Below are 11,627 nucleotides of genomic sequence, written 5' to 3'. Positions count from 1 at the left end.
TATTTGCATAACTTGGGCTCTCATACCGGCGTGAGTAGGTATGACTGGTGACCATGCACCTTTCACTACATCATATTTGCATAACTTGGGCTCTCATACCGGCGTGAGTAGGTATGACTGGTGACCAAAGAAGCATCGTTTTTTAATCTCATTATGAAATCACTCACTTCATAAATAAGTTAATAAATATTTTTGAAATGTGATACTAATAGTAAGAATATTTTTGAATTTTTAAGAAACGAACGATTTAAGAAACGAACGAAACTTTCGAAAACTCAAGTATTTTTTTAAATAATTTTAAAAGAAAGAGTATTTTTTAAATATTTTATCAGTGTATTTTTAAATATATATATATATATTTGAAGTTAATATTATTGAAATTTTTAGAAAATTTAAGAGTATTTTTTATTTTTTATAATAAAATTTAAATGTATTTTTATCCATTTAGAAATTAATTGGAGATCCCAAGATTGGACGAATCAGAAACCAAGCAACTACCTCTCCTTAACCAATGAGAGAAATCAAATCATAAATTTTTTCTAATTAATTATTTTTTTATTTATTAAAATATTTATTCAACATTATCCATTCGTATTTAATTCCATATATAAATACTACGCCTCTTTTTCCTTCTTCTTCCGAGAAAAGCTCAAAACCCATTTAATGTTCACAACCAGAGAGCTCGTATCGCTCTCCAATGGCGCTCTATCCATCCCTACAACTCATTCGATTCCCTCCTCAAGCACTCTCCTCGTCCTCTCGCCACCTTCTCATTTCTGACCTCGGCTCCGTATCGCGCTTCTTCCGATCTCCATGGCTTTCCTCTTTGCCTCCGTCGCGGAAGTGCAGGATGATTTTATCTTCCAGGACCAAGTGTTTCTCCATGTCCACTGAGGAGGATCAGTGGAGTGAATCGGAAGCGTTGATGTCCGATGTTGACGAAGGGGGAGATCGTGAGGATGATATTGGTGTTCAGCAAGAAAGCTCTGTGGTCTCTGCTGCTTCTGCGCAGAGGATTTCTTCCTCGTCGCCGAGTGATTATCTGTCGCTTGCGATTCGTGAGTCGGTTTATGAGGTCTGTTGCTTCAAAACGTTTTTTTTTTTTACGTGAATTGGTATGTGTTTGCTGCTACTTCCAATTCCGCAGGGAATTTATTTCTCGTCTTTGTTTTTTTGTTGTTGAATTAGAGTAGAAAGTTTTAACATCGAAACGAAAATTTGAATCAAGTCAATTATTGGTTCATGAGGGAGATTAGCTAGGGAATGTTGAGTCTGCCAATGCCTATTCGTCGTCAGTTGCTAATAGGGGCAATTTTGTTCTTGATGTTGAAGAACGTTGAGTAGTAATAGTAAGACTTCCTTGCATCCATAAGTGATGTTCCAGTTATGATGCTATGTTGCAATAGGTTTAATGTTAAAATTTTAAACAGTTTTAAGTGCATCTAATCTTGTAGTAATTTAATGTTTTGTAAATATTAAAGACATTAGCGGCCTACAACCTCTTGTTTTATACTTTTTTTAGAGTTCATTCGAACTTCTAACCTGTTTCTAAGGTACACCAACGTTTGTCAGGGGACAAATCTTATTTCATATGCTCTGCATAAATCATACCCCATCAAAGACATGATGCACAATTATGACTTTTGAGGAGTTTAATTCCTGGTATTCACTCCTCTTTGAGGTTAAAAAAAAAAAAAAAAAACTTCTATTTTAAGGGCAGAATATTTACAAAATTTAAGCTTATGGAAGAATATTTAATATAATCCTTCCACTGATTTGATTCCTCAACTGTGGAGATTTATCTGAGGGATTCTTTCTTAGATGAAGGGGAGATCTAACTCCCAATGTTCATCTTTATTGACAACTTAGGTATTAGAGGTTAAAGCCAATGGTGCCGTATCTACTAGGAAGATAAACAGACGTCAGCTGTTGAAGTCAAGTGGTGAGTAAATCTTATCAGAACTTTCTGGTTCTCTTTTCGATGTTTAGCTTCTAGATGTATATGCCGTTGAAAACTTTTAGTCTGCATTGACTTCTGTGCACTTTCTTTCTGGAATGTAAATTGCTACCGGATGTCTCACTGTTGGATTTTTACCCCTTCACATATAGATAACCGTGGGATGACAAATAATATGATTTGCTACTTTTTGTTAAGAAACTATATATGTTTTCCTTTCATTTTTTTCTCTTGTGGATATTCTTTTAACTATCAGGGCTTCGTCCACGTGATGTCCGGAGTGTTGATCCATCTTTATTTTTGACAAACTCAATGCCTACATTACTGGTATGTTGATTTCCACCATTTTAGTTCCCGATTGTATCTTTTAGATTATAAGCTTTTTATGTTGAAGTGTTAGCATTTGGCATAAGCATATGAAATTAAGAAATTAAAGTCGATAAATGATACTAGCAATATTTTTTTTGTGGTTCAAATCCCAGGTCCGTGAAAATGCTATTTTACTTAATCTGGGATCGCTGCGAGCAATAGCTATGCCGGACTGTGTCCTCATATTCGATTATAACCGGTATCCATCTAACTTGGAACTGGTGCCATATTCTTTCTCTCGTACAACATTTCTGACATTGCAATTCTTTTTGCATGATGGTGATCATCTTCAGTCCAGGAGGACAGGCTTTTATTGAATCATTGTTGCCACGATTGAACCCAAAAAGCATGAATGGAGTGCCAGCAATGCCATTTGAACTTGAGGTTAGTAATTCTTGTAAATATAGTACTTTACATCATATAGTTAGAGTTGGCAGATGCAAGCAAAATTAGCGTATGGACTGCGGTACTTCAGTACATCTACGGTAAGAAGTTTCCTAATCAGAATTTGGTCCCCAGGAAGCTTACTGCCAGAAGCAATGAAAAATTACCACTAACTGCTTTTGAGAATTCTTATACCATTCTGTGAATCCAAGTTGCTAAGTAGACCTGATAGTTGTTGTCAGCAGATGAAAGTGAGATTAGCTTCTGGGATTTGTTCATATGTTCTGACCATAAAGGTTTTCAAATTAGAATCTGGCCTTGAGAGGTCAGTGAAAGGTTCCTACCAATTCTGAAGCTTACATCGAATTTTTTCTACGAGACATAAGCAAGATATGGTCCACGAGTAGACACAAGTGTCAAAGATAGACTTGTTGAAAAGCCGGGTAGGGCTTTGGGCCTTAATCCTCAAAAGTCAAGGTTCTGAAAGGAATTTGGGTATGCAGTTCTAGAGTCAAGTCTGTCTATATGAAACATGAATGCTCGCCAAATTTGGTGGCAATCGAACACCAGATGAACGCTCTACGACACTGTATGACCATTCGCCAAAATGACGTTTACCCGAGAAGGATTGAAAATGCCTCAAAATGCATCTTAGGGGGAGGCATGGTGTCATCTCTCCACTGCCCCTGGGCCCTGTGGCCTAAGTAAACTACGTTGTTGCACATACGTGTATCACAGTGAGGGCGAACGTTGATTGTCTCGGGCGACTCCCTTTGAAATGAGTGTTTCAAGGACAGTACTGGACGACACAGGTGTGTTGGTATTGTGCCCCAACCTATGTGTCGGAGGTTGGATTATGCACCTGCTATTCGGTACAGAGTCCATAAATGACATGACATGGGCATGGGAGGTCCAATGCCTCAATATAACTCGGATGGATAGATGTTCGGGATGTTCTGATGTTATAAACGACACAAGGGCTCGTTCTCGATGGCATGACCGAGTGAGTTGCGATGGCCGACGACACCCCGTGACTTGGGATGACGTCAATACATATGGGCCATGTTAATTAGGAACAAAAATGATGTTGGATGCCATGTTGCATACGAGAGACCTTGGCCCGAGTAAAGGCAAGGTTGAGCCGAATGACTTGGCCTAGTGTACAGGCAAGTCGATTGTGTTGTAGATGATTGAACATGCATGCGCAGGCGGTGTGTGTGGCCGAACAAGCTTGGATCCCGCACAACCCGATGTTCGGTTGGCAAAGACAAATCTCGCCGAAGATTCGATGAAGCTACAAAGCCGAGCGAAAAATGAATATGGGACTTGGGTTCCCCTCAAAGCTGGTCTTGAGCGTGTCAAGATCACGACGCTGCACGATTGAGAAAGTACGACCGTGACACCTTACACCTACCAACTTTGCATGCCCCTTTCAAGAGTTGTGGGAATGCGATCTTCTTTAATCTATCATTTTATGAATTGTGGGAATGCGATCAAACTTCTATATTGGTTGGACAAGGAGAACTTCTTTAATCTATCATTGTAAGAGTTGTGGGAACGCAATCAATCTTCTATATTGGTTGGACAAGGAGAACATCTCCGTATATAAATGAAAGACAACGTCTCATTGATACGATATGTTTTAAGTGAACTAAAAAATTAAGGCATGAGACTATGCTCAAATTGGATAGTACCATACCATTCGAAAGAGGTATGTGGGGGTTAGTTGTCTTTGACAAAATGGTTCAAGACCGTAGTCTAAATCTAGCTGTGTTAGTAAAATCCTCATAGTCACAACAAATTAGTGAACCTTAGAGTCATATGAAATTGTAGATGAAACCCTAGATTGAACAAAAACTACTTGAGTGAGAGCTAGTAGAGCTCTAGCAAGTTTAGCATACTGATAGTAAGATAAAGAATAGTACTATCAAGGTAGATTGATTAGGAGAGTATCTTTGTTCATGGGGGAGGAGATTATGTTAGGATCGCACAACAACGCACATACTCGATCTAGATGAACACAAATAACAGGAGAGAGAAAATGCAAGGAGAACTCTGACTAAAAAGATTTGTATTGATGACGTCAGGTGTCAGGTATGTACCGTAAGAGAGAATACAGAAAAATACATTTTCAAAGCTATGATGGGGGATATATATATGGTTCAGCTTACTGTATATAGCTTTACCATATATAACCATTTATTATATATAATTATCTACCATACATAGCTTTACCGAATATAGTTTTTTACTATACAGAGCTATTTACTATTTATTATTTATGACAATTTACTTTATATGTCATTTACCCTATATAACCGCTGACTAAGCTATAAATAAGCTAACTATCTACCATACATAGCTTTATCGGACAGAGCTATTTTTTACTATACAGAGCTATTTACTATTTATGGCAATTTATATGTCATTTACTGCTTTACTATATATAACCACGGACTAAGCTATAAATAAGCAACGAGCTCCTTAACCTTTTACTATTTATGACAATTTACTTTATATGTCATTTACCCTATATGCTTTACTATATATAACCGCGGACTAAGCTATAATTACTATTTATGACAACGTAGTCATTTACCATATATGCTTTACTATATATAATCGCGGACTAAGCTATAAATAAGCAACAAGCTCCATAACCTAACAATTCTCCCACTTGGAGACTGATCCAGTCAACCAAGAATTTCATTCTCAAACGACCGTGAACATCTTCAGTGCACCATACCAATTGAGGTTTTGCACAACCTCAATATTCCAACATCAACACATTTTGTAACATGTTTGTTGGATTCTTTGCACCCTCTATCTTCTCTAAACACATCACCATCTTCCACTAACCTGCGAGTGAAATGGTATCGCCTTCTGTGTTTTTTCTTTAAATGATAGATCGGGTTCCTCACCAACTGTATGACACTCTAACTATCTCTATAAAGAATCTTTTCGTGTTGCTTCATGTTCAATTCTTCTAGATAGTCAGCCATCCATATTCAATTCTAGATAGTCAGTCATCCATATCGTCTCCGTTCCAGCTTCAGCTATTGCCACGTACTCAGCCTCAGTACAACGCATTTTTGAAGCTTGACATCCCATCATCCATGACTTGCTCCTACTTGGTTGTATCCTCCAACTGTAGGGCCTCATCAAAGGACTCTAGTTCCCTTTCATCAGAGTCAACAACAGATAGTGTAATGAAGGTACATACGTATCTGGTACACTGATAGTACTGGATGATCTTCTCAACACCAATTCAGGTGTCACTTTCTCCACTGCTGGTTCCTCTCCAACAGTCTCAGAAGTTTCTTGAGTATCTGCCACCTTCAACAGATCTAACGTTGTCTTCTCCTTGATGATGTTGAACGCCACGTTTCTGGATAACGTCAATTGGATCAACGCTAACGCTTGTCATTCCTTGAACTTCCACTGCTCCGTGGTCATGGTATCCGGCATAGCCCTCAACTAGGGTTCGTGAAGATCTTTCTGGTACAGATAATCTTCAATCTGCATCTTCCAGTGACCAAAATCGGATCCATCGAATTTCTCAATTCCAATTTTTAAGCTTTCCATCTTCACAGATCGTGGTGAATTCCGCCTATCTCTGATACTAGTTGTTAGGATCACATAACAACGCAAACACTTGATCTAGATGAACACAAAGAACAGGAGAGAGAAAATGCAAGGAGAACTCTGGCTAAAAGGATTTGTATTGATGACTTCAGGTATGTACAGTCAGAGAGAATACAAAGAATCCATAAGTACATTTTCAAAGCTCGGACGGAGGGAATATATATATATATATATTGTCAAATGGTTATATCAATCAAGACTACAGATCTCTGTTACTGTGCTTCTATTATAGGGTGAATGTTAATACCCAATCTACGAGTTCATCAGAATCTTGTAAACAGTAAACATAGGACATTTCGTCATTACCTGATCTCTTAGCTTCTTGTCTTCTTTCGAGAAGAAAGTCTCCGAAAGGAGCTTACTATATATAGTTTTACCAGATATAACCATCTACTATATATAACTATCTACCATATATAACTTTTTACTATTTACTATTTATGACATCATTTACCACTATCTACATATATATAGCTTTACCGGATATAGCTTTTTACTATTTACTAGTTATGACATCATTTACCATATATAGCTTTACTATGTATAACAGTTGATTACTATGTATAACAGTTGACTAAACTATAAATAAGCAACAGTTCCATAACCTAACATATTAAGGATGTGAGAGTGGTCAACAATGGTATATCCCATAACGTGATCCCTGGTTGGGCTCTATACAAGCATGTTGCCTGTCTTGATAATAGCAAGCTATTGTTGCTAGTAGGGAGTAGATAAACGAATGACTATATAAGGGGACTCAGGTGGTATTTTGTCGAGGAAAATTCTACGATTATCTCCAATGATACAAGGTTTTTTTTTTTTTGGGTAAAACTAAAAGCAAACTGGTGAGAGTTTATGTCCAAAGTAGCTAACATCGTACTATTGAGGAGTACAAATAGTCCCATATTGTCTAAGGTTAGGAAAGATCCATGCTATATAAGGAGAACAATTATCCCCATTGATATGAGATTTTTGTGTAAAACTGAAACAATGTTACGAGGGTTTATGCCAAAGTGGAAACATGTGGAGGGTTCATTAATCCTATCTGAATCCTAACTCAGATAGGTAGAGAGTTTGTTGTTTGCATATCTTTACAAATGTGCACAAGGTTATGATATTATCTACATATCTCTATTGGGGACAATGAACTCTTCATATTTCTCCACAATGGTATGATATTGTCTATTTTGGCATAAGCTAGTTTTAGTTTTGTTCAAAAGGCCTCGTCTTCATTTATATATCACGAATCTTTCCATTTTCTAGACAATGTGAGACCTTTGTTTACTTTTCTAAACGGGCTCTCTCATTTTATATTAGAGAAAGGGCTTTCTCCTTTTAAATTAGTTGTCTCTGAGTCTAAAAATTTGTTATATGTGCCATCAGTTAGCCCAACGATAGAAGGATGAGAGATTCTCATCATGGAGACATTTAGATTTAGTTCTTGATCTCTAAAAAAATTTCTTCTTTTTCTGTGAAATCGAAATGCTGGAACTTTAGGCTGAGCCTAATGTCATTTTGAGAATCAAAGTGGAGATAAGAGTCTTCTAAATCAACCAAGGCCCTTTATCACGAAAAGAAACCCATTTTTTTTACTAGTGAGCATCTCCGACAACCTCTTTGTTCCAAACTTGACGGATGATTATAAAGCTTTCAATTTTATCATATAATCATGTTCCACCCAACCTTGCATACGTGCTTTATCCAGGTAGACTATTACATTAATATTTTTCATTTTTTTAATGATCAAGCTGCATATTTTCAAACCTGAAAGAGGTGAGAGCCCACATTTGTATCCCCCAGCCAGCCTTTCGAGTAGGACAGGAAATGATTAGAAGTTATTCTCCCTAATCTAGAAACCCAGCAATTTGGACATCACTTTTGAGTGGCCAAGAAAGTTTTTCAGCTTGTCTCTTGTTGGGCTATATTGTAGTTAGCTATTACAGTAAAGAACCATACATTTGAAAGGAAAGAGTTATGTAAGAGGAGAAAACTTGACAAAAAAATGACTAGGCTGCAAATGAAAGTTTCTCATAACGATGAAAAAGAAAATCGGACTGAAAAGGAACCAGTATTTCTTGAATCCGTGGTTTATTTCAATAGTTCATGGTCATGTGTTCTCGTAACTTGCATTAAGCTTGCTTGACATTCATCTTAAGCACTCTCTTCTTTAAGTTGTATTACCGTAGTACGTTTTTTTTTAATATTTTAGGTTGTTGAAGCTGCATTGCTTTCACGAACACAGCGTTTGGAGCAGCGACTAATGAAAGTAGAACCTCGTGTGAGTATGGGAACATAGTGAGTATAAATATAAAAATTCGTTTTCTGTTTCTCCCATTTAGTCTTGTTTTTCCCCTAGAAAAGATCAGAGTAGAATAAACTTGATCAATCTGCCACCAGTTCGACCTGGACAGATTTAGTATTCATTGCTTTATCTTCTTCGTCAGTCTAGAATTGCTATTGTAGGCTTGATTTTGTATGTCTGTTTCAATGTTAATAAATTTACACGTTGTGGTTTTTTGTGAAATTTATTCTCTTAGTCTTGATTGAAAAATTATAATGCTTATATAGAGTTGTGGCTACATGAAACAAATGGACAAATTCCTTAGACTAGGCGACAAACTTGAAGAAAAATTGAAGTTCTCAGTTGGGTTCAATTCCTTTGTGCATTCTTCTGGCCTTAGGATCCTTCTATGTTTCGAAAACAATATTATTGGGTATTAATTACAATGATAAGTTTTTTTTAATACGTATGTTCTTCTAGAGAACCAAAAGAGATGGCCTAAGAGCAGTGGGTAGAGATTATCCCCCCCCCTAAAGAACTAACAAAGGAAATCTTTCGAATCGTTAATTATCATTAAAGGACTGTAATTACAAAAGAATTTAGCATGATTTGTACACCACCAAGAGGCATTCTGTTGTAGCAAAAACAAAAATAATCAAAAGGAGAGAACTTATTTTCAAACACTTGGTTGTTCCTTTCCCTCCAAAGGCCCCGAGGAAGAGAGCGCGTTGCACAACGCCAAATGACTTTTCCCCTATCACCAACAAACCTTCGAAAACTCAACGCTAAATTCTTAAAATAAACCCTGGAACCCTTTATCCGCAAAAAGGGGGCAGTGAAGGACGAAATGGTCTAGGGATTCTTCCTTCTGTAAACATACACAACAAACAGAGGGAAACATCACCCAATTTCGGCATTTCCTTTTGAAGTTTTTCGTGAGTATTCAAACTTCTGAGACAGCGACCTAAGGAAGACTTCGACCTTTTTTGGCATCTTAAATTTCCAAATTAAATTTCAATGGGGCAAAGATTCGTCTCCCCATTGGTTGGCTTAAAATAAAGTTGACATTGCACTCTATCGCTCGTGGTATTTTTATTATAAAATTAAAGAATACAGGGACCACCACCACCAAAAAAAAACAGAAAAGGAGCGCCTCTAAAGAGAGAACATTTAATAACACCTAGAATAACTAACCTAAAACCAAAGAGAAACATGAAATATAGCAAGGGCCCCGCATTATTCGGGTTCCTTTCCAAATCAAAAACTACAAGAGCTCATGCTCAAAGTGGACAATATCATACCATTGTGGAGATCTGTGATTTCTAACATATTTTTCATTCGATTTTAATGCTCCTGCACTCCAAGTATTCAATCATTTTTATACTACTTTTGGTTCAGAGATTTGTATTTGTGTATATGGTTCGATTTCTATACGTTCTAGAAAATAGGCTTTTGAGGTTCAATATTGAACCAAGCTTGTGTGGAGAAATGCTGTCTTTTTTCTTGAAAGCTATCAGAATTGTATGAAGAATGAACAGCAGCGCATGTCCTAATGTCTAGACATTGAAAACCTTAAGATTTTTCTTCATTAAGCTTACTCACTCAAACATTTACTATGGATTCTGCAGATGAAGCTCATGTAATAAACTATTACAATCTGATACAATCCTTCTTTGAAAGCTTTTTATGGCTAATTTTCTATGTACTTTGTGTGTTCTATGTAGTTTTTATGGCTGAAGTGAGTTATGAAGTCGGTTGTTTAGTCCTCGGAGTCATAATAAGTTCATGCTTGGAGTAATATGTTTGGAGTGTTGAGTTGTTTAACCTGAATTTTGAGAACTTTGAATTTAATAAGTTTGTGTTCGTAATTCATTCTAGATTAAAACGCATATGATCATGTTGTAAAATTAATTAACGGATTTATAAAGAGATTGAATATTTGTAGTTTATTAGTTTAAATTATTTGTAATAATTATAAAGTGAGTTGCATTTAATACTCTTATCAAGATAAAGACATTGGATCTTATGAATATTATAAATCATTAGATAAATAAATAAATACGAGGCTTTGTACAATACGAGGCTTAGTACAAAGCGCATGACAAAAATGTTAGATTTTTTGCCTTTAATCTCAAATTAATTAATTGATGTTTCGATGATAACAAACTTACACTTAATTATTAACAATACGGTTGGGAATAACGATTTCAACACATTTTCAATCACCCAAATCAAAGCTAAAACGAAAGAGTTACCGAAACAAGATACCCGCAACGACAAAATTGACAGACCAATCACAAGATACCCGATATGATGATGTGGCGAAAAAATTGACATCATGGACCAATTATACTTAGAACTTTGGAAGAGTAACAAATCCGAGATGATGTGTCGACAAAATTGACATCATGGACCAATCAAAGTATGACCCTCAGTAACAAATTTAATTATTTTTAATTATTTTTAATAAATTTTTATATTATATTATTATATTTAAAAATAAATAAATTAATTAATTACTTTGGGAGAGTATGTTTATGAATGACGTATGACTTGTGGCCTCTGCACATGTCATGTTTTATATTTGATCACATGAGTTATGTTATGTGATGACTTATGCTATAATATAAGTTATACTATGATATGAAATTACATTGTGATATCAATGTTATATTATGCATGAATCTTCAAGTGTCACACCACGTATCATGTCAGCATGTTCACTTTATGTCTATGAGACATTGACAAGTTTTCTACATATACATGTCTCTCCGGAATGCTATGTCATGAAGAGAATTGAGGTATAACTTACATCATAAGTATATGTCATGATTTGATACTACGAGACCTCATGCTTTTTGTATGGTACGTGTATCGGGATATTTCTTCGTTATGATAATTACGAATGCGTACATTACAATATTACATACATCATGATATTATGTGGGCTCATTTCCGTTTGTGGCTCTGGCAGCGTGAGCGTGTCCTAGT

General features: G+C 36.2%; 1 protein-coding gene across 1 annotated transcript; it reads left to right on the top strand.

Moving 5' to 3' along the window:
- Positions 1-628: 628 nt before the first annotated feature.
- On the top strand, positions 629-9,775 carry LOC111464721 (magnesium transporter MRS2-11, chloroplastic-like). Its single transcript, XM_023108964.1, has 6 exons — positions 629-1,075; positions 1,870-1,942; positions 2,214-2,284; positions 2,440-2,525; positions 2,620-2,710; positions 8,565-9,775. Exons 1-6 carry the CDS (start codon positions 698-700, stop codon positions 8,649-8,651), a joined length of 786 nt encoding a protein of 261 aa, XP_022964732.1. The 5' UTR covers positions 629-697; the 3' UTR covers positions 8,652-9,775.
- The last annotated feature ends 1,852 nt before the right edge of the window (positions 9,776-11,627 follow it).

Source organism: Cucurbita moschata, unplaced genomic scaffold, assembly GCF_002738365.1.
Source record: "Cucurbita moschata cultivar Rifu unplaced genomic scaffold, Cmos_1.0 Cmo_Scf00031, whole genome shotgun sequence".
NCBI lineage: Eukaryota > Viridiplantae > Streptophyta > Magnoliopsida > Cucurbitales > Cucurbitaceae > Cucurbita > Cucurbita moschata.
Note: the sequence above shows the minus strand (reverse complement) of the source record. Positions and strands in the feature narration are given on the sequence as shown.